The sequence below is a fragment of the Hordeum vulgare genome, chromosome 1H (genome assembly GCF_904849725.1).
Source record: "Hordeum vulgare subsp. vulgare chromosome 1H, MorexV3_pseudomolecules_assembly, whole genome shotgun sequence".
Taxonomy (NCBI): domain Eukaryota; kingdom Viridiplantae; phylum Streptophyta; class Magnoliopsida; order Poales; family Poaceae; genus Hordeum; species Hordeum vulgare.
The window spans coordinates 1748734-1772288 of NC_058518.1; the positions used below are offsets into that span (position 1 = coordinate 1748734).

The 23555-nt window shown below is 47.7% G+C and overlaps 2 protein-coding genes across 2 annotated transcripts; one reads left to right on the forward strand and one right to left on the reverse strand.

Annotated features, from left to right (window-relative positions):
• Window positions 1-4897: 4897 nt before the first annotated feature.
• LOC123449217 (probable leucine-rich repeat receptor-like protein kinase At1g35710) lies at window positions 4898-8602 on the reverse strand. The gene is made up of 2 exons (XM_045126739.1): window positions 5659-8602; window positions 4898-5561 (listed from the first exon to the last, which is right to left on the reverse strand). Exons 1-2 carry the CDS (start codon window positions 8435-8437, stop codon window positions 5203-5205), a joined length of 3138 nt encoding a protein of 1045 aa, XP_044982674.1. The 5' UTR covers window positions 8438-8602; the 3' UTR covers window positions 4898-5202.
• An 8487-nt stretch (window positions 8603-17089) lies between these two features.
• LOC123450101 (carotenoid 9,10(9',10')-cleavage dioxygenase-like) lies at window positions 17090-23257 on the forward strand. The gene is made up of 12 exons (XM_045127692.1): window positions 17090-17217; window positions 18421-18567; window positions 18684-18786; window positions 18888-19147; window positions 19233-19412; window positions 21008-21086; window positions 21179-21260; window positions 21431-21493; window positions 21578-21716; window positions 21842-22163; window positions 22259-22320; window positions 22398-23257. The coding sequence occupies exons 1-12, from the start codon at window positions 17104-17106 to the stop codon at window positions 22611-22613; spliced, it is 1767 nt and encodes a 588-aa protein (XP_044983627.1). The 5' UTR covers window positions 17090-17103; the 3' UTR covers window positions 22614-23257.
• The last annotated feature ends 298 nt before the right edge of the window (window positions 23258-23555 follow it).

Below are 23555 nucleotides of genomic sequence, written 5' to 3' on the forward strand. Positions count from 1 at the left end.
AGACAAAACCTTTTAAGTTTAGCGTCCATGTGGTTTTGATTGAAGTTTCACCAAGTCTGTGTGCACGCGCACAATTCCCTGGTAACGTGCCAGCCCCGGCCTCAGAACCTATAGTGCCCAGGAGCTTTCGAACCTCGATCTTGCTGTTGCGATGAGCAGGTATTTTTTATTCCTCTGGTAGTCATGCATCATGGCTCCGTACGACAGGGATTCCACCGAATTCAATAGCCACTGTACAATGATTTTTTTTTTTCCTGCGTAGAGGCGGCTGGCGAGGCTTGACGAAGCCGACTTGGACATGGCCGCTGCGTCGGGCGAGACGGGAGGTGTCGGATGCCAACCGGACTTGATTTGTAGGCGGAGGCTTGCTGCAGGCAGCAGTGTCACATGATGGGCGTAGCTCACCGCACATGCTGCACAACAACGATGAACTCACGATGGAAACGAGTCGGCGAGGCGGAGCTGCGTCCAACGTCATAAGCCACAGAGGCCGAGGCAGTCAGGCAGGAAACCGGCCTTTGAGGCGAGCTACGCCTGCAGAGGCGGGGTGACTCCCGGTGCGGCGGCGGCTCGAGGCGAGCGAGTTAAGGCGAAGCGGAGCGGGCCACGGAGCAGGCCGAATTCGAGGTGGGGCCACGACGGCTGATTTCTCAAGCTGAGGTGACGCACAACCGAGGTCAGCTCGGACGCGCGCTGGTGGAGCAAAGGCCGACTCGAAGTGAGGTGATGCTCGGAGGCAGGTGTGCTGCTGCGCTCGGACGCAAGGCGACGTCGGCCGGCTCGTAGGCGGTGGAGCCGACTACGGAGAGCGCGGCGAGGTGAGATGAAACTCGCGACAGCAGGGGCATGCTAGTGAAGCGGGGCGCGTTTGGCGATTTGGCGCAGCTCGCGATTTGGCCTTGATTTGTCGTGGTTTTTGTCACGGCAGATGTTCTAGTGAGAGAACTTAGGTGTGAGGCCATCGCAACCATGTGGCGGCTTGAAGGGGTTGGTCGGAATCGAGAGACGCGAGTTTACCCAGGTTCGGCCCCTCCGATGGAGGTAAAAGCCTACGTCCTGCTTGTGTTCCATTGATGGAGATGATGATCTTGATTACAAGGGTGCAGACTCGTCACCTCTAATCTCGTGGGTGTCTAATCTGTCTATCCCATGATTTGTCTTGTCTAGACCTAAGTTGTGAATCTTGTCCCTCTTGGGGCGCCTTACCCCTCCTTATATAGGTGGAAGGGGTAGGTTTACATGTAGAGTCCCACTAGGAGTAGGAATAGGACTAGTCTCTCTTGAATCCTAATCCGGCTCTTGTTTCTTTCTTGTGGGAGTCTTTCCTCTTCTTGAGCCTTCTCTTGTGAGTCGGCCCTCCTGGCCTCTCTATGAGTCGCCTTATGCCAGGGTGCACGCTGGGCCTTGGGCCTTCGTCATTTATCTAAGTCGCCTGTGGGGACAAGTATGAGTCGCCCGCCAGGTCACTGCTGAGTCGCCGGTGAGTCACCAAGTCCTTTGCCGGGTCATACTCCGAGCCGGGTTACACTGCGGGGTATATCCCCAACAGTGACCGTCATGATTGGGTTGTGTTCGCCGTGCCCCCACCTTATGTTCGTCCGCATCTGACAATGTCCAGCGGCATTGTCATTTGGGACGATGGCACATCCAGAGAAAGAATGGGAGGAGGGAATGTGTGAATAGGGGTGGACGGTTGTGCCCCTCTCCTTGTCGCATTGGATCATTTTGTGTGAACCAGGCAGACTCGCAGGGAGGGACGAATGTGATTCTCATCATAAGTGTTGATTTAATTATATTTGAAGAAGGAATATTTAGATACACATCTATCGATTAATTAATCGGATTTTTTCTTAAAGTATGTTATTTGTTTCCAGAAACAAATTGCATTGATGGGAGGTAATTTGTATGTTAGGCAAGTGTTGGTTTACAAGGAAAGAGTGGAGAGGATTTTCTTTTCTTAAAATATGTTTTTTCCTAAAACAAATTACATTGATGAAATATCTTTTGTATGTTAGGAAAGTGTTGATTTCAGGAAACGTGCGTAAAATTTGATTTTACTATTTGGAAACGTGCTATTGCTGTTTGCACGCCTCATTAGGAAAGTTTGAAGGAAAGTTTGAACATGTTAAGAAAGTTTTCAATAGATGATGGAAAAACCAATGTAAGATTTTGAGACGTGAGGCGAAAATAAACCAAACAAAAATAAACTGTGGAAACTAGCCTACCAACTGAGACTTTGGAAGTAGGGATTCCACCATGGCGCGCCGCATGGGCTTCTTGCGAGAGAAGAAGGCATGGCACGAGCAGCAGGCAGAGATTGAACAAAGCTCGCATTTTGCAGCCTAGTGTTTGCATATGTTGTGTTTTTGTTTGGGATGTGATTTCGTGCACACGGCTGCTCTATTTATATTTAACCAGCGTGTGTGTGTGTCGTCGACCATTGGTATCGTGCATAATGTTGAAGAGGCCGAACATTCGCTCGTTGCGATTGTATATATCAGCTCAGTATATCGATTGAATGAAAAATCGTTTGAATGAAAATATTCTTTACTAAAAGACGGCAAGCAAAGTATTCGTGTGTTTAAAAGTTGCTGGGGGATGTGATTCCGTGTGCACACGGCAACTGTATTTTACCATATTTAACCATTATGTCGTCCACGCACTGCTATGAGGTCCTAATAAGTCAGTCAACACACACAGCAATTGAGTCCAATTAAGTTGATGGTGCATCCTACATGCCAGACCAGACCATAGACCTCGCTCGCTCCCTCAAGTCTAGGTCCTTTCCGCACACAATACATGCACGTAACTGCACTCCAATTTCTGAGCTTACACTAAGCTAGCAAAGCAACCACAAAACACTACAGTACTTGAATGAAAAGGTTTTGATGCCTTGTTGGGTGAGTAAAAATCATATGGTTGGAGATATAGATAGATAGATAGATAGATAAACACGATACAAAATACCCGAGGATCGGCTTTGTAAGGTTGTACAAACATCATTTTCATATTCGTAGCCTGGAAATATCATCTAATTAAACGGGCCTATTACGGCACAACGGACGTGCAATCATACACGGGAGAGAGAGAGAGAGATAGACTGACTTGGCGCTTTAATTAGTCTACAATAATCCATGACCCGTGACACACACACACGGACACGGAGCACAGCAGTACTCCACTCCACTCCACTCCACTCCACTCGTGCTAGCTGTTGTGCAGTTACACCACAGTAGGCTCAATCCTACACGACGTGAGGGTATGGCATGGCCCATCAGCTGTACGTGCACCACAAGTGGTGCATGTGCCAAGACCGGAGGCTTGCTTTTTCACAGGAGCACCACACAAGTTTCGTCTCACCGCGTTTCAATTTTCCAGACTGCTGGTACACGGTGACGTGATGTACCGGCCGCATCAATCGACTCCATCGATCGTCTAACCAAGTCTTCGCCGTAGACCACCCGCACGTCCTTCTCACACTAGATAGATCAAGCAGTAATGCTACACATACACGCAATTACGGACTGATTTTGTTTACATGCTGACATGACAATAGATGATTGGAAAGAAGGAGAGTGAGGTGGGCCACCCCGATGAAAAATCAGGTGAGGCTGAGATTATTTATGAATGGTCCGTACTAAACCTGTAAAGACCCCGTAGGTCTAGGATTATTGTAGATCAAGAGTTCAAGGCGCGTTGACGACCGAGGAACATGACACACACACACGCACACACGACAGGAACGAAAGATTTGCCCTCTCGGATGCGTGCAAATTTCCGGTACGTTGATATATACACATAGAAACAATATACTTAGAAACCCGAGGATTTAAAATGACATTTTTCATATTTTGTAGGCATGCCAAATCCGCAAGCGGATCCACATGTTTTTTTGATGTCACTGCTTCGAGTATGATGATGACCACTTTGATTTGGGTAGTTTTTTTATTGCCAATACATGCAATCAACTAAGCCGAAAACCTCTTGCCGCCCTAATTGCCATCAACTTTTCTAGGTGTCTTCGACGGTTGGTTCTCTTAGGTACTCCGCTCCAAACACTTTTACCATTGCGCGCGGCAAACTTCACAGTGACCTCAAGACATGTGCTCTCCCCCCATCCGGACCATCTCATTAACGGCATCCTCAGAGAAGCCGTGAATTTTTGCAAAGGAGAAAACAACAATTGTCCGGAACAATCCTTCCTGAGACTGAAGTAGGAACATTTGCCTCCACGACATCCACCACGCGCAAGAACAAGGGTTTGCTCATCCAGAAGCGACGCCGAAAATGCCAAGTAGTCCTTGTAGAGCAGCGGTGCACCAACGATCCTATTGTCGTGGTAACGATTCCGACAATAGAAAGGGGGTAGGATAACGGAGCACGATCTATCGAGATGTACATGGGTGACACAGTGGTTTTAGCAAGTTTGGGCCTCTCACAGTGGAGATAACAACCCTACGTCTCGTGCTCCGGAGAGGCTTTGTTTTATCTGTCATGGACATGAGTTACATGGTATAGAGAGAGCCAGAGCTCAAGGGAAAGAATGAGCCCGCGGGGGGAGAAGAAGACGGTCCCTGAGCTATGTGGTGGTGGGAGGTGGCTTATATAGAGTGCGCCACCCCCTCACCTCTTATGTTACAAGATGGAGCATTGATCCCATAATGTCAGTCCACTACAGAACCTCCTCTATGCTTCGACTGCCTTACCGACTGTTGGTATTTGCATACCCGAGTGAGTCATACGGCCGAGTGGTTGACTGTCATCCGAGTGGATGGAATGTACTTGTCCGAGTGGATCCATACCGAGAGGATTAGATGTTGTCGCGATCCAGCCATAATTTCCCTTGTAGTCCTAATAATGAGGTGCCCTTGGGTAGGACATATAGGTCAGGCCTATGACCCTACCCTAGGACTGTATCCCTGTCATTAGTCCCCGAATGAGAACACTGGACGGGACACACATTTTTACGTTGAAAACCCTCGAGGGAAAAACCATGGGTACACAACAGTTATCTCTTGTTGTATCGGGAGAGTCTACAAATAGCTAGACGTACAGTGAGTCGTCAACTCATCCTGTGTGGCATGTCATGGCATACAAGAGGTATATATAGGTGGTTTATGAGTGACTCGAGCCAAAAGCGGAAACCTAAATCGGCCTCCACTTTGATAGACCCTGGATTCTCACTAGAATTCAGATGATATGTCAACATGCATCCCTTACTTGTTGTAATGTAAGTGTGCTGAAAGGCACGGTTCGGGAACTAGGAGAGGGCCGCTGGATGAGTGTTTGGTAGGCCTCTCTCATGGCTGGTCTTGCTTGTGGAGACGATTCCAAGCAAGAAAAGGCCATCTTGATGAGCAGAGCTAATCTATTCTCTTCTGTTTCTGTTGGTGATGTGGGCCGTTGGTCCAGAATATCTTTCACCATTATAGATTGTTCCACGCTCAACAAACTACCATCTAATAGATCCCTTGGATGCTTCCCCATCACTAGCTCCAGCACAACCACGCCAAAGCTATAGACATCACATTTCTCTGTCACAACAGATGTGTACGACAGTTCTGTGCAAAATCAAAACATTAGAATTAGGAACAAATTGATAGAGATGAATGCTTATGATGTGAGAAGAAAGGTTATAATAGTAGTACTTGTGCATACCAGGAGCTATGTAGCCGTATGTTCCTGCTAGTGCACTCCAGTTTGATGAATCGGGCTTAAGAATCCTTGCTGTGCCGAAATCCGAGACAAAAGCCTTGAACGCTGTATCAAGTAAGATGTTGTTGCTCGTGATATCTCGATGGATTATAGGTGGACTGCATTCATGGTGCAAAAAAGATATTGCTTGGGCCACATCAATTGCAAGAGCAATTCTCTTCCCCCAATCCAATTCCTTTGCTAGCTCCTCACTTTCCAATGTTCCGTGGAGGTTGCCCTGCTGAATGTAGTCGTAGACGAGAAATTTATATAATCGATGGGAGCAGAATCCATACATTTTAACAATGCTTCGTTGTCGGATCTGTGATAATATTTCCATTTCACTGAGAAATCTTCTCTCGTCACCCAACTCTTCTTCGGTCTGGTGAAGCTTCTTCACAGCAACTAGCAGCCCGTCTTGGAGTTGTGCCTTATAGACTTTGCCGTACCCTCCTGTTCCGATGATGTACTTATCATCGAAGTCTTCCATCGCCCTTAGAATATCGTCAAATGCCAATCTTCCATCAAAATTCCAAACAGAGAATAGGTCCCTTGCTTCCGCAGTGACACCTTCTTGTGGTTTTCTCTTCTTACGAGTAAGCATTATTATGACAACAATTGTAGCAACAATGACGAAACCCATCACAACAACAATTGGCAAAAGTAAACCAAGTATCTTTTGCTTATGGTGACTGACTAATGGAGTTGAATAACAAGGTGGCAGGCTAGAGAGGTTGCCACACAGACCTTTATTAGGTAGAAACCAATTCACTGAAGCATTTTGGGGAAGCTGTGTTGTTGGAACTGGTCCTTCCAAATCGTTGTAGGAAACATCGAGTGTTGAAAGGCTCACCATGCTTGAGAAGGAAGATGGAATGCTGCCTCTGAACTGATTATGCGATAAATTCAGAGATTCTAGCATCTCCAACTTCCCAATTTGTTGTGGTAACACACCATTGAGGTTATTGTTGCTCACATCTAACGTGATCTGCAGGCCTTCTAAATTTCCAATCGCGCCAGGCAAACTCCCACTGAAGTTGTTGTTGTCGATCTTCAAGGATTGTAGTTTCATGCATGCCCCTAGTTCCTCAGGTATTAATCCACTCAGTCTGTTCCCAGATATATCAAGATATCCTAGATTGCCTAGCTTTTCTATCTGTGTAGGTATGGATCCGGATAATTGGTTCGATGATAAGTTCAGGCTATATAGATTCGTTAAAGTAAAGATTTCTGGTGGAATCTCACCGCTGAGATGATTAGAATTGAGTCTCAGATCTACTAGGTTGGGCAATTGAGAAAGGATCGGAGGTATGGAACCCGTGATCAAATTTTCTGCCATATGTAGTATCGTTAGTTGGGTACATGCACCAAGATTTGGTGAGATGTGCCCAGAGAGTCTATTCGATGCTAAGACCATCTGTATGAGTTGTGGATACACACCAAATTGCTGAGATATATCTCCTGTTAGTTGGTTCCTTCTAAGGGAAATTCGAACCAAACTCGTGCAAGTCTTTAAACTACCTGGAACGGGGCCATTGAACATATTAGAATGAACATTGAAATATTGAAGTCTACCACCTGAACATATATTTGTGGGTAAAGGTCCTGAAAGTGAGTTGTTAGATAGATCGATGATAACAAGGCTTATGAGATGTCCAAATTCTTGAGGAAGAGAACCTGATAATTTGTTTTCATAGAGTTTAAGGCTTTTGATGCGTTGCAACTTCCCGAAAGTTTTTGGTATTGATCCCAAAATTTGGTTCTGAGACAAGCTTAAATATTCGAGGTTCATCAGATTGCCAATCTCATGGGGAATGGAACCGGTTATTTGGTTTTGGTCTAAGTTTAACACTTGGAGATTCAACAAGCTGCCCAATACTGAAGGTATTGGACCTGTGAGTTGATTTGTATAGAGAGTAAGTTCATTCAACATAGTGAGGTTCCCTAGTTCTAGGGGTATTGAACCTGCTATTTGGTTTGTGTAGAGGGCAAGTTGGTTTAGCATAGTGAGACGGCCTATTGCCGAGGGTATTGGACCTGTTATTTGATTTTCAAAGAGGAAAAGTGTGTTCATCTTAGTAAGATTAGTTATGGAGATTGGAATTGAACCTGAAAAATCATTTGAATTAAGCTGAAGAATTTGCAAATGGATTAGCCTTCCAAGTTCTTGGGGTATAGGCCCTGAAAGTTGATTACCAAATAGGCGCAAAGTATTTAGTTGGGTCAGATTTCCAAGGTTTTTTGGTAACATGCCGCTTAAGGTGTTGTTGCTTAGCTGTAGAATTTGTAGGTTAACTAGCCTTCCAATCTCCTTAGGGACGGGACCTGATACCATGTTTTGATGAATTATAAGATCATTTAACATTGTTAGGTTGCCAAGAGACGCAGGGATATGCCCCGTGAGTCTGTTGAATGAGAGCTCAAGCACCCCGAGACTTTGCAGGCCACCAATCTCATGAGGAATTCTCCCTGTGAGCTGGTTGTAGGTAAGGTAAAGCTCCGAAAGTGCTGATAGAGAGCCGATACTAGCTGGTATTGGACCATGGAGACTGTTGTTGCTGAGGTCAATGTATGCGAGGAATGGAAGAGCCGAGAAGTTGAGCTTACCAAGCTGGCCATGGATGCCAGCACCCGGCAGCGAGATGTTGGTCACCACCCAGGGCATGCGGCGGCCATGGCGAACAACCGCGCACATGATGCCTGTCCAGTTGCACGGGCCGGTGTTTTCCTGCCAAGAGCTCATCTGCAGCGGTGGGCTTGCAAGTGTAGCTTTTCAGTGGAGGAGAGCCGTGTGTTGAGACCTCAGTGAGATCCCTACATGGCGCGCCGCATGTGCCTCTTCCAAGAGAAGAAGGCATGAGACCAGCAGTAGGTAGCAGACGGAGAACAAAGGTGTTTGCATGGTGTGTATTGGTTGGGGGATGTGATTCTATGCACAATGCAACTACTGATATTTAATGACTGTGTCGTCCATTGTTAGAGGCCCTCGGTCAGTCAACACACAAATGAGTGGAAGCTGCTGCTAGATGACTATTATTTAGTCTGTCGCCATCTCTGCTGGGCATCTCTACTTCAGTCAGTGTCACCATCTTTTTCTTTTTTCTTTCCTCATGATTGTGGAAAAATGACACAGTAATTATTCCTAGAAAACAATTGAAGACAGGGATAGAAGTGAGCCTACTTATATCTTTCCAAGTTATCCTGCGTCTACAACTTGTCCACTGAATGGACTTGAGTTAACATTGCAGTAGAGTATTCTATTTGATGGTATATCCTGTGCGTGATTGGTTTGATAGTATTTCTTGTTTATTTCATCATGCAACATGTAACTTCAATTCCATTAAAGAAATGGAAGCAGCTTGTCTCAAGCCATTCTCTGAAGTACCTTATTTGCTTTTCAGCTGCTACAGAAGATTAAGAACTCGTTGTCGGTGGAGCAACACAAGGATTAAATGTGGGGAAAATCCCCATGTCTTGTTGGAAAAAAAATTAAAGGTTTCCGTTTCGTATTTTGCTCAATACGAATCCTGGACCACAAGTCTTGTTGGAAGTCATGTGTATGAGGAAAAATGAGGCAGTGGCTGCAGCTTTTGTGGAATTCATGTGGAAAAATGAGGCAGTGACTGCAGCTTGTGGAATTCAAAGCCTGTACGTACAAACCAAGCAACATCATGACGAAGCTGACTGAAGAAATGCTCCAAGCCCAAGTGGGTTGACTCGGTAAATTTCTACTACGTGTTGATTAATTGCTTTCTGTACGTACGTGTTGATTAATTGCCGTGTAATATCCAACACACCAGTATTATTATTAATTCCCTTTGGTGCATGCCCTTTCTACTTTACAAGTAGTAATCAAAGGCGTTCAAATTATTATTACTGCTTGGGTAAAATTTGGTATCTCATAGCAGCGCATAGAGATGTAGGTTTGGGTACAACGTATCAGAAACAGGAGTAAACACTTAGGCATTTTGTGTTCATTTGATCATGTAACTTGCAACTGCTTCAGTTGTGTCTTCAGCTATTCTCTAAAGGTGTTTCCTTTCAAAATTAAAATATTAAGCTCAAGGACTCATGACTGGTGACGCAAGGCAAAGACAAATTGTGTGGAAATTTCGCCACTGGCGGTGGTAGAAATAAAGGGATCAGTGTTTGATTGTGGTTCAACAAAGCCTGGACCTCAGGTCTTGTTGGAAGTCAAGTCATGTGCCAAGGGAAGGGAAGGGAAGGGAAAGCGCGTCAAATGTGCTCTTCTGTAGACAGTAGACTCGTACTACCTTTGCCATTTAACACGCTTTCTGCATCATGTCTGCAAGAACTTCGTTTTCTTCGTTGAACGATGCAATGTTCCTTCCCGTTGTTTTGGACTAACAAGGTGCAATGTTCTCAAGTAATTTAAAGTATTTCGCTTTTTCTTTTCTTTCAGAAAGTGTTTAAAATTTTGAATTTCTGAACTCATTTTCGAATTCACATTGTTTTTGTTCATTTTCGAATTCACATTGTTCCTGAACACGTTTTTTTTTGTTCATTGCTCTCGGATGGCGAGACCTCCTCCAGAACCCGGCTGCTAATCACGAGCATGTCGATGGCTTCTATAAGACCCTCTTCTCCTCCTCTCCTAGAAGTGGGCCTATAGCTCCTGTACGACGTTTTTGAGGTGAATTGGAAGGAGTGCGACGTCGTTCGTCTGAATTGCCTCAGTGCGACGTTTCTGACCGAGGAAATATCCCACGCACGACATGGCCCTTAATCTGAACTAATGCCCTCATTAGCTATATGGAGCTGGATCCACAACTTATCCACGTTGTACCGGTCATAACATCTCTCCCCGCCTTCTCAAACAACTCGTCCTCGAACTGAACATCTGGAAACTGCTGGCGAAAATCGTTGGGCTTCTCCCAAGTCGCTTCCTCCTCTGACAGGCCGGTCCACTGTACCAAGACATGCCAGACGTCGCGACGCTGCTGCGCTTGCAGCACCTTCGCCACCTGTGCGGAAACTGGAAGGAGGTGGCCATCCGAAGAAGGAGGAAGGGTCGGCGTCGCTGTAGGAGGGTCCCCGCGGTAGGCCTTCAGTAAGCCGACATGGAAGACGTCGTGGAGGCGAGAACCAGCTGGCAGCTCCAAGCGGTATGCGAGTGTGCCGACACGCTCCAGCACACGAAAGGGACCGGCGTAGCGAGGTCCCAATTTGCGCTTGGAGCGCGGGTCCAGAGACTGCGTGGTCCTGTGAAGGAGGCGCAGCCACACCCAATCGCCCACCGCGAACTCCGCCTCGCGATGATGAGCATCGTAGTACTTCTGAGCCAGCTGTTGTGCTTGGAGAAGACGCTGGCGCGCCTCAGCCAGAATGTCGTCGCGGGTGCAGAGTAAGTCGCCTCCCGTCTCGGACCGAGACGTCCGAGGCTCGTAAGGGAGCATCGCCAGAGGTGGGCGCCCGTAGACCACCTCGAAAGGCATGGTGCGCAGGGCGGAGTGATAGGAGGTGTTGTAGCAGTACTCCGCCCATGCCAACCAGTCTACCCAAGCTCGTGGACGATCACCAGTAACACAGCGCAGGTACATGGCGATCACCTTGTTGACCACCTCGGATTGGCCGTCTGTCTGAGGGTGGAACGCCGTGCTCATGCGGAGCTTCATGCCCGCCAGTCGAAAGAGATCCCGCCAGACATGTCCCGTGAACACGGGATCACGATCGCTGACGATGGACGACGGAAAACCATGGAGGCGGACGATGCCGTCGAAGAAGGCCCGCGCCACGGAGGCGGCTGTATATGGATGACCCAGGGCGATGAAGTGCGCGTACTTGGAGAAGTGGTCAACCACCGTGAGGATGACAGACTTGCCGCCCAACTGGGGAAGGCCCTCGATGAAGTCCATGGAAATATCCGCCCACACCTGGGAGGGTACGTCCAGCGGCTGCAGTAGACCCGCGGGTCGTAGTGTCTCCGTCTTGTTCCGCTGGCACGTCACGCACGACCGCACCCAGTCGCGGACCATCGCGCCATCACCGGGGATGTAAAAATCAGCACGGAGACGATGGAGAGTCTTCTGCACGCCATCGTGCCCTGCAGAGTGCGCCAAGGTCAGGACCTGTTGGTTCAGGTCGCCATGGTCGGGCACGAAGATGCGGCGGCCATGTAGGAGCAGCCCCTCGTCCAAGCGCCAGGGCACGTCCAGCTCGCCGGCGTCAAGGCACTGGCGTAGGCCCTGCGCGTCCGTGGCCGTCGAAGTTGCCCGGTGAATGTCGTTGATGAAGGCGAAAGATGGCCCGGAGCGGATGCACATGATAGTGCCAGCCATGGCGACGTCGTCCGCGACATCCTCAGTGTCGCGGCGGGACAAGGCATCGGCGACCGTGTTGAGACGGCCGGGGCGGTACTCGACGGTGAAGTCGAAGCCGAAGAGCTTGTTGTTCCACTGGTGCTACGGAACTGTGAAGAGACACTAGTCCAGCAAGAACTTGAGGCTGTAGTGGTCCGTGCGCACACGGAATGACCGACCCCAAAGATAAGGCCGCCAGTGGTGCACCGCCTGAACCAGCCCAATAAGCTCGCGCTCGTAGGCCGCGAGCTTGTGATGGCGAGCGGCGAAGGGGCGGCTGAAGAAGGCGAGCGGTCCCTCACCCTGGTGGAGGACGGCGCTGAAGCCGATGCCAGAGGCGTCGCAGTCCACCATGAACGGCATATCAAAGTCCGGCATCTGGAGGACGGGTCCCGTCGTGAGCGCCCGCTGGAGAGCCTCGAATGCCGTAGTCGTCTCCTCGTCCCATGAGAAGGCGTCGCGTCGAAGGAGATGCGTCAGTGGCACGGCGATGAGGCCGAAGTCCCAGATGTACTTCCGGTAGTAGCCGGCGAGGCCCAAGAAGCCGCGGAGCGCCCGCGGTGACCGCGGGGTCGCCCACGCGGCGACGGCGGCAACCTTGTCCGCGTCCATCGCTACCCCGTCCGTCGAGATGACGTGCCCCAGGTACGCGAGGAAGGTCGTGCCGAACGAGCACTTCGAGCGCTTGAGGTGAAGACGATGCGCTCAAAGCTCGTTGAAGATGATTGCCACGTGTTGTAGGTGCTCCGCCCAAGATGCACTGTAGATAAAAATGTCATCAAAGAAAACAAGCACAAAGGGGCGCAAGTATGGGCTGAGCACGTCGTTCATCAGGGTCTGGAAGGTCGCCGGCGTGTTGGAGAGGCCGAACGGCATCACTAGGAACTCGAAGTGGCCATGGTGAGTGCGGAGCGCCGTCTTCTCGATGTCGTCAGGGTGCATGCGCACCTGATGGTAGCCCGAGCGAAAGTCGAGCTTGGTGAAGAAGCGCGCTCCGTGTAGCTCGTCCAAGAGCTCATCCACGACGGGGATGGGGAACTTGTCCTTGGACGTCAGGGCGTTGAGGGCGCGGTAGTCGATGCAGAAGCGCCATGTGCCATCGGGCTTGTGCACAAGGAGCACCGGGGCGGAGAACGGCGATGTCGAAATCCGGATGATGCCTTGCGCGAGCATGACCGCTACCTGACGCTCGAGCTCGTCTTTCTGTAGTTGAGGGTACCGGTACGGACGCACGGCGACAGGTGCCGTGTCCGACAGCAGGTGGATGCGGTGGTCACAGGGCCGCGCGGGAGGGAGGCCCTGTGGCTTTTCTAAGATGTCGCTGTGCTGCTGCAGGAGGTCGGCCAGGAGGGGATGCGCCTCGTCCAGTGCGGCCGCCATCAACTGGAGCTGCGGAGTCGCGGCACCGGAGCCGCCGATGCCTGTCCACTGAACGCGACGGCAGCCCTCGCACGAGAAGATAGGGACATCACATCGATGTCCCAAAGGATGGGGCCGAGAGTGGACATGAAGTTGATGCCGAGGATGAAGTCGTAGTAGCCCAGGCCGATGCCGACGCAGTCGATGGAGAACGGCTCGTCACCGATGAGGAAGGGAACCTACCGCGCCACCCCCTGGCAAGCAAGGCAGTCCCCGTTGGCGACGGTGACGCTGAACTTTTCCGAGCCTGCCGGTTGGAGTGCGAGGCGGTGCATGGCACCCTAGACAGGAAGTTGTGCGTCGAACCTGTGTCCACGAGCGTGGTGAGACGCTCCCCGTTGATCATCACCGGAAGCAGCATCGTCTTTGCCGTCTTGATGCCAGCCATGGCATGAAGGGAGACGACGAAGGCGGTCGCGTCGACCGGCCCGTAGGTCGTGACGCCGGCCTCGGAGAGTGTGGTGGTGTCGAGCTCCGCGGTGAGGGCCTCCACCTCCGCGTCGTCGACGGTATCCAAGTAGAACAGGCGGGCGCACGTATGACCCGGCGCATACGGCTCGTCGCAGTTGAAGCGCAGGCCCTTGCGGCGCCGCTCGAGCTGCTCGGCCGACGTCAAATGCCGAAAGGTGTGTGTCAGCGCGGGGGCAGCCGCAGTAGCGGCCGGCAGGGCGGGGCGTGTCGGGGTGGCGGCCGCCGGGGCGGGGCGGGTCGGGGGACGCGTGTCGCGGCCCGGGAACGCCTGCTGCAGGGCGTTGGCGCGCTGCTCGTACGCGTGTGCGTAATACATGGCCGTCTGCAGGTCCTGGGGGTCGCGCATCTCGATGTCAATGCGGATGTGGTCGGGAAGGCCGCGGACGAAGAGTTCGGCGCGTTGGCGAGCCCTGACGTCAGGCGCATGGTAGGCCAACGTCTGGAAGCGGTCGGCGAAGTCCTGCACCGAGGTGGTGAAGGGAAGGCGACCGAGCTCGACCAAGCGGCTCCAACGTATGGGGGGCCGAACCGGAGGAGACACAGGTCACGAAAACGCTCCCACGGAGGCATCCCGTCCTCGTCCTGCTCGAGGGCGTAGTACCACGTCTGGGCGGCCACGGAGGTGGCAGGAGGCAATCCACGTGCGGTCGGACGCCATGGTCCGCTGCCCCCTGAAAAACTGGTCGCACTGATTGAGCCAGTTCAGGGGGTCGACGGTGCCGTCGTAGGTGGCGAACTCCAGCTTGGTGAAGTGGGGCGGCTGCTGCCCTTGTGGCGAGGCCGCGTAGGTGCCCTCGTGACGACCCAGCGTGGCGGAAGGAGAGTGCTGCGACACCACGGAGCTCCCGGCGTACGGGTCAGTGTACCCGCCGAACCCCACGAAGGTGGGGGCGGGTGGCTGCAACACCGCCGGCTGTAGCGGCGCCGTCGTGTAGGTCGGCGTGTCGATCCACGTCGGTAGCAGGGACGGCGATGGCAGCCACCGGACCTGGGTGATCGGCAAGCCCTGAGGCGCGGCAGTGGCCGGGGCGGTGGCGCGAAGGGCGCCGCCGGCGGAGGCGGTGGTGGCGGGGTTGCGTACGGAGCCTGGAGGAAAGTCCGGAGGTTCAGACAGCCAGGTTGAGGTCGTGGATCGTCGAGGACATCTCTGCCGGGGAGAGGACGGGGGCGGGTTCGGCCGCCAGGGCCGCGGTACCGGAGGCGGCCGGACCTGAGGTGGCCGGGGCGGCGAGTGGTGCGGCGGCGACTGGTGCTGCGAGGTGGCGGGGAAGGCGGTGGTGGCAGCGACGGTGTTGGTGGGAAGGTCCGATAAACTCATCGAACCCAAGCTACCTGATACCAAATTGGTAGAGGCTAGGGTTCTACCAGGTCTCGGACGTAGGTTGTAGGGGTGAAAGTGCGGGATGCGAGGTTGGGGACGCCAGCGCCGGCGGTTGGGCGCCGTCGCGGTGTGTGTGTGTGAGAGAGAGGCGGCTAGGGTTTGGGGCTCCCGTCTCCTGAGGGAGACGACAACAGAATACTGTTTATTGTCTGCTTAATATCGAAGGGGTATATGTGTTTATATAGGAGGACAGCCTCCACTAAACCCTAGATAACTTGGACTCTAACTTGGACTCTAATATAACTTGGACTCTAAGATAGATAAGATAACTTAGCCTAAACCCGTAATTAACCCTGCCTATTGGATCTCCTCCGTTGGTACGTTGTACCGGTCATAACAGAAAACTATACAGCAATGCTAAGCAAGTCCTGGACACGGGACGCTAAGCAGAAGTTTCAAGCAAGTCAATTATCTAAAAGAAAAACATAGGCCATAGATGGTCAACACGTAGAGAAAGTGACCACAATTGAGCTTGGATTTTTGCTTCAGCTTGTGTGGTCAAGATGCTGCTTTGCTGTACAGGCTTTGAATTCCACAAAAGCTGCAGCCGCTGCCTCTGTTTTTCCTCACACGCGTGACTTGCAGCAAAGACTTGCAACATGGAGGAGATCCACCGACAACTCACCGCCCATGCGGTCAAGACACCGTCCATCCGCCACCCGCTAGGGTCGCCAGCCGAGGACGGCGTTGCCATGCCTACCGGGCCGCCGCCTCAATCCAAAATCCTCCACGATGACCGGAGCGATGAGATCCATCATCACGCGGCCCGTGCTGTCGCCCGAACCTGCCGCCGCCCGAGGTCGCCATCGTCGGGAGCCGCCATGCTGCCAGAAGACCCACACCCCATGAATCTGGTCATCCGCGCACCGCAGCAATCCCACCACCGCCGGGACTTGCTGCATCGTCGGGAGGGCCGCACCTCACGGATCTGGACACCCTCGTCGCCTGTGGATTCGAGGGAGGGAGGAGAGGCCCTCCGTCGCCGCCATCGGGCGCACGGGCTTTGCCCGGGGCCGACCATCAGCAGCGGTGAAGGGGAGGTGGGCGTCGTGGGAGGACTAGGCGGCGGCGGCTGATATCATTTGCGAACTCTTGTTACTTCTTTTGCGCATGTCCAATGTTGTTCTATAGCGGTGGTAAAGATTTAAGCAAGGAATGATGCCTGACTTGTCAGCATCGTGTAATGTATTGAGTTCCTGATCTGAAGCTTGTAATAAAAAAACCTTAAAAGTTGTGAAGCAGAAGTCTTGGAAGAAACATAAAATCACTATATAGAAAGGAGGCAATAATGCAGCAACTATAGGACTAACAAGTTGCAGCATCCCAATAAGTTCATAATTTGTAAACCCCAGTTGCTGGGTGCAGACAAAATGTGAATGCGATTCCGTGAAGAGGATCTCAAATCAATCGATCCCATTTGAGCTTCAAGCCATGATCTAGCAACGTCACGGCGGTGGGGTGGCGCCAAATGAGCATTAATTAATTAGCATTAATTGCCGTGTGGAATAGATTTTTACTCGTTCCAGTGCCATCCACACTTTTAAAGAACTAGCCAATAATAATAGACATCTCTTGTTATAGAGACTTCAGACAACAAGAGCACACGTCAGTGAAGCCTCCAAGTCAATTGCTGATAATTTTATGTGGAGAAAAAGGTGTTCCATCTCCGGTTCCATCATGCATGTGTCCAAACCGCTCGAGTGCTAGTAACCATGCCGGATATTCCAAGATGCATGCCCACAAGGCATCAATAATGTTCTATAAGTTGAGGCTAATCCTCCTTCTGATTGCAGGAGGACTAGCCTTATCACTATCAGAATGTGGAAAACTAGGTCTCCCCATACCTTGAGGCAACCTTCCCGTGTCTACAAACCTGCTTTCTCTCTCGGTCCAAGAGCCTCGTCATCGTCGTTTGGAACCTCAAATGCAAAGGTCCTTCCCTTCCCTCTTCTTTTGAAATTTCCCGGCTTCTGTTGATGAAGTAATTGAACCGTTTCTCGTGAAAATTTGAAGTTCGAGATGGGACGTAAACTTACTTTTATACTATCCCGTGTCGGAAAAGAGCGCGCATTAGCTTTCTTACCTCAATGTGTATTGCAGCGAGTCGGTGCATGCAAAATCGGTACTATCCACCTCCGTCAGAAATCGCGCATGGATCGATCACATCAACACACGACGAACATGCGCACAAAAAACCTTTATAACTAAAGGCCCTTGTCGTGGCCTTTTTTCTCTTTATTTTTTTTCTGCCTTTTCTCACATTGATACAACTCACGGCAGCCTCGTGTATATATATACACGTCAAGCCAGCACCCAACCTACTTGACTATTCCTACGCTAATTTCTACACGGACAGGAACTAACCCTGCCTAAACTAGTATGAACCTTGGACACGGACGTGTGAGTTTGTACTAATCAAACTAGCTATGAAACTAATACAAACAAATTACAACTTTGGATAATTTTCACCAAGGTCCATGAGCCAATACTCCACACGGTTAATCAGGAATAAGATCTCCATTTTTAATGAGATATATGTTTTGTTCAAGAAATAAAAAAAACTAAAAAATATTTTACTCACATCATATTGCAGTATGTATGGAAACATACATGTATATACTTATATTAGATGTTAGTGAAATCAATATTGTTTTATTATCATAATCATTTGAACTAATAACTGTCCACATTTAGGAATCGATATAGAACTATGATTTTGACATGCACATCATAAAAAAATTTCCCCAACCTTTTGTACCACTCGCCTTTTCATCTAGCTATCCTTGGTCTTCTCATTCATCACTTGCTCTCTTCAATCGTTTTGTACTTCATCTAAAAAATATCACGGTGTACTCTCCCTCGCTTTGTTAAGACGTTCTCGAGACCCTACCTTCTATTAATTTGCTATATTTGGAGACAGAATCATATTGTGTGAATATTTGATTATGGACGAACAAAAAATGATGGTAGTTGGTAGGTGATCCATTCAAACGTTTAATTATCTAGACCTCCTCTTGCCTTTTGAAAGGGCCAACAGACCACAAACATCTAGCATGTGTTTCTTATTCCTGATTAGCCGGTCATGTACTTCTAGTATATAATAATGGTAGATGTTTTGTTCCTTTCTTGCTTCAGAAATCTTTGATCCAGCAGCTCCAAAGTCAGCTCTCTATCAAAATTGACGAAGCATCACATGTAATGAAGAAAGTCCCACAAATACTCTTGGATGCAATAGTCGACTCAGCCTTCAAATTTACTGATCAAGCTCTGCACTCATCCGAGGTACTTCAGGCGATAAAACTCACGCTTCCCATGAGGAAATTATAACAATGATAACCCCAAAACTCATCTACGCTTCATTTTTTCAAAAGTTAACACTACTCATGAAAAGTTTGCAGAGCAACTTTGCACCAGTTGATGAGATCGGTGGGTCCATAGAAATATTGCAGCTTGAAGGAAACATACCTGAAGATTTCCCAGAGGGCGTATACATCAGAAATGGTGATCATATAGATATTTTCTTATTATTGTAGTAGTACTAAATAGGTGCAATAGAAATGAGGATCACAAACAGCAAGCTAACTATCAGACAACTGCAACAGGTTCCAATCCCCTATTTGGCGCTCTCCAATCGACTGCCTCAATCTTTGGAGAGTCAAATGACATATGGGTTGAGGGAGAGGGCATGCTCCATGCCCTGTACTTCACCAAGAAGAATTCAGCTTCTTGGTCAGTCTCCTATGCTAATGGCTATGTGCAATCAGAAACATTGAAGATCGAGCGAGACCGCCAGAAACCATGCTTCCTCCCTGCCGCCCAGGGGGACTCTGCAGCTGTCATTTCTGCCTACATTCTCAACTATGTAAGGAACAGTTTGCAAATCCACATTACATGAGGTTTTTATTAGATAGAACCCCTTAACCCAAATGAATAATCATCTAATGCAGCTAAGGTTTGGCAAGGTGAACAAGAACATCAGCAACACCAATGTGTTTGAACATGCGGGCAGGGTTTACGCTGTTGCTGAGAGCCATCAGCCCCAGGAAATCTGCATACAAAATCTTGAGACAGGAAATACATGGGACATCCACGAGCAATGGAATCGACCCTGCACATCTCACCCAAAGGTACTGACGACCAGCAATTGTGTGAGAGTGGTTTTTCTACACCCCCGCTCGATGCACTCACGCAAGAAAACATATCAAAACATTTAAAAGAAATCTGAAACTTTGTGGGGATGCTTTCAACAAATGTTATGGGCACCTGCAAAGTTTGGTGGTCCAATAACATTCGAGGAGCTCTTCACAAAAAAGACAAAATTACTGAAAATTAGTCAAAATGTAAGTGCACTGTTTGACAAGATTTTGCAGTTTTTCTTTTTTGTACTGAGCTATCCGAATGTTATTTGACCATCAAACTTTGCATGTGTCCATAACATTTATTGAATATCATCTCCACAGAGTTTCAGATTTTTTGAAGTGTTTTGATACGTTTTCTTGCGTGGGTGCACCGACAGGGGGTTCAGCCACCAATTACCCCAATTGTATCCTGCGTAAGTTGCAGGGTTAATAAGAGCACTAATTCAAATATGTAAGTAAATAAAGGCCACAAGATTAGAATAGGTAAAAAGGTACATGTAATGTAGCCACATAAAAAGTTTGATCCCGTAACTTGAGAAGAATAACCTATTAATGTGTCTTTCTTTCCTTGAAAAGGCATGTTGATACAAATCATATACATCTAAAAAGTGTTTCGGACTAACTTATGTCTCTCAACATAAATTTGGGGCATCTCAACCACTGAAAAAAAATAGCGTGCTATACCACCGCTAATAGCACGCTATAGCGTATACAGAATTGGCTCGCTAAATTGATGAGTGTACAATGTCTCGCTAATACCACCGCTAATAGCACGCTAATAGCATATTTTCAGGGACGACGCTATTTTGTGGAGCACGTTATTTTTTTCATTGATCTCAACATACAACCATGCATATGAAATATCCACCGTGCTATACAACCATGCATGGGGGAAAGCAAAGTCGTTCTGATTCTATTATGCTACTTATATTAAAAAATAGTTTACAACTGTACAATAAATCATATGTATTTTCAGATTTCTTTTTAGTTTCAGTTCTTATATTATTAATTCAAATACTCATGTTTCATACAACCAAATCTAATTGAAATGTATTGTAACCAGTTCTCGTAGGAACGTGTGAGGTATTATTTAGCTTATTCGATAATATGTGTCATATATACAAATTAATTGAAACACGATCATAACCACTACTCCCTCCGTCCCAAAATTCTTGTCTTAGATTTGTTTAGATATGAATGTATCTAGTCAAGTTTTAGTATTTAGATACATTCATTTCTAAACAAAGTTAAGACAAGAATTTTGGGACGGAGGGAGTATAATATTTCAGATACATTTCTGTTCTGCATAGCATGAAAAGCTTACGCCCGATGTGACATTGAGCTATCATCTTTGTTTCATTTCTTGCTGGTGCAACCATTTCTGCATGACGAGCCAGCATGACAAATAATCTACATTATTTAACTACAACGAAAAATATGTGCAGCGCTTATCCAAACCTAGTAAATATAATTAGAGAAAAAGAACATGTACTCGATTCGCATACACGCACGCACGCTCGCACCATGTTGTCCTTGTTCAGTCCGTCTAATTGCTTTGAGGCACTTTGTTCAAATGGCCGTAGGTAGCTCCAGAATCACGTGAGCTGGTCATCTTTGGTTCAGATGCAAAGAAGCCTTTCCTAGTTGTGGGGGTTATCTCAGGTAATTCATTCTACTTCTCTAGAAACTTTTACCATTTATGGTGTGCCATGATAGAAGTCAGATAATTACAGCCCAAGTTTTATTTGACTTAGATGATGGAACCAAACTTAAACATAAAGTTGACCTCAAGCTAGACAGACCTACACTTTGCCATGACATAGGAGTTACTATAAGGTATGTGAACTCAGGAAATATCATTTGCATTGCACCCCCCAATTTATTGAATTTATTGCATACTATTGGTCAAATTTTAATGTGTCGATGAGCGATACTAGAATAATCCTAGACTGGTATATTCAATTAGTCGATCAAAGCAATTCACGTTTATTGTTCTCTTGATGTAGGTACAACATAATCATGGATTTACCACTAACAGTTGACATCGGCAGACTCACTACAGGCGGTCAGTAAGTATTCCAACTAAACTTATCCTAATAAATAAGTACTTGCCTTAATTTGCGGAACAAAGCTAAATAGTACCCCTCGCATAGGCTAATTGAATTTGAGAAGGAAGGTTATGCAAGAATTGGGGTTATGCCCCGCTATGGCGATGCAGAGTCGGTTGTATGGTTTGATGTTGAACCATGTTGCATGTTTCATCTTATCAACTGCTTTGAGGAGGGTGATGAGGTACATAGTATTCGTTGAGTTGTTAACTTTTTCAAATATATTTGTAATTGTATTGAATTTGGTTAAACAAAATTGTTTCTAACAACTACCCGTGCTACAAAATTCATCCTTTCCCGCCGACTTAGGTTGTTGTCCAGGGACTCTGTTCAGCTGATTCGGTCATACCAGGCCCAAGACTAAGCAAATCCGACATATTACCTGAAAAATCTCAACTGACAGGAGATGGCAAGACAACGAAGCAGAGAATTAATGAGAAATTATTCTCTCGCTTATATGAATGGAGATTAAACCAAGAAACAAAGACAATTACAGGGGAATATTTGACCGGAAGGGAGTGCTCCTTGGAGTTGCCAATGATCAACAACCACTACACAGGCCTGCATCATAGTTATGCCTATGCACAAATAGTAGATTCTGTAACAAGATCTGGAGAAGGATGTGGAAAAGGTATTTCTTAAATGAAGCCACATTGTCTAATTTTGTGTGTTTATACAATATTATGCATAACAAGTTGATTGGTTTCTTCTTATCATATATCATAGTACTCCCAAAATATGGAGGATTTGCAAAACTCTGCTTAGATGAGAGAGGGACTGGAACAGAGGTATGTATCTTCTTTGTGCATCATTTCAACAAATATTTAACCGACATTTCATAACTCAGATTAAAACTATAAACCAGACCTCAACCAAAGATCTAATAAAGATGGAAATTCATCGACTTGGTGAAGATCAGTTCTGCTCTGGAGCATCATTTGTTCCAAGAGTTTGTGGCTCACATGAAGATGATGGGTGGATAATTTCTTTTGTACATGACGAAGTAACTAATACATCACAGGCACGTTTTCATGGAAACACAGTATATATACACCCCAATTTCCATGTAAAAGACAAGTGAGTCTAGCTGTGAAGCTTTAATTATTTCATATGTCGCAGGTGCACATTATTGACACCCAAAGATTTGAAGGTGCTCCTGTTGCCAAAATAACATTGCCACACAGAGTACCCTATGGATTTCATGGAACTTTCGTCCATAGCAAAATAACAGAGCACGCGAATAATAAATAAGCAACAAAATCGATAGCTTAGAGTTTAAATATATATATTGAATTGGGTCTTTATAAGTACTTGGTAGGCACACATGTATTCTCATCATCAATTTGACCAAGGACATGTAAGATATGTGCCACAAAAAGTATATCATTAGAAACTTCTTGTTGTTGAAGGAGTGGTCTTGGAGTTCGAGAGGTGATCTCTAGGGTGAAAACACATGTACATGCCTTCACTAGTTTGTTTTGACAATATTGTCGTATGAGTGTTTCATCCTTCTCGAAGGCATTGTCTTGGTGGCCCAATCGATACATGGGTCATTCGATGGTTGTTGGTATGTGCCTTTTTTTGGAAGTGTAGCTCTTTGTCACACAACCGATGGTTAGATTCCCCAAAGTTAGCCATCGCATGTCATATTCTTACTTGTTGTAAGTACTTCGAGGCCTCGAAGTCTTAGACGTCATTTGAATAAATTTGGTCACGCGCATAGTGTAGGGTGCAAATGATAGGATGGCGGTCGTATCTTTTCGTGTCTTGAAGTGTTAGCATACAATATTAAGTGAATTGTTTATACATTCCCCCTATGACCCTATATGTGAGTATATATGTGACTTCTATAGTTTAGTAGGTTATAAAATCACTTCTAGAAGTATAAGGAACATGTGTTATGCTAATACGAGCATATGACTACTGCATAATAGGCCATCGTAGTCAGAGCATTGAATACGAATATATTAAGCCTGATTATAGGGGTGCTTATTGCAAGTAGTTCACTGTTCTAGCTATTTGC

Coding starts and splice junctions, on each gene's coding strand:
- LOC123450101 (XM_045127692.1), top strand. CDS start 17,104: ATGTGGAAAACTAGGTCTCCCCATACCTTGAGGCAACCTTCCCGTGTC. Junction 21,087..21,178: donor AGTTGTGGGGGTTATCTCAG/GTAATTCATTCT, acceptor TATTTGACTTAG/ATGATGGAACCAAACTTAAA. Junction 21,494..21,577: donor AGACTCACTACAGGCGGTCA/GTAAGTATTCCA, acceptor CCCCTCGCATAG/GCTAATTGAATTTGAGAAGG.
- LOC123449217 (XM_045126739.1), bottom strand. CDS start 8,437: ATGAGCTCTTGGCAGGAAAACACCGGCCCGTGCAACTGGACAGGCATC. Junction 5,562..5,658: donor ATACGGCTACATAGCTCCTG/GTATGCACAAGT, acceptor GATTTTGCACAG/AACTGTCGTACACATCTGTT.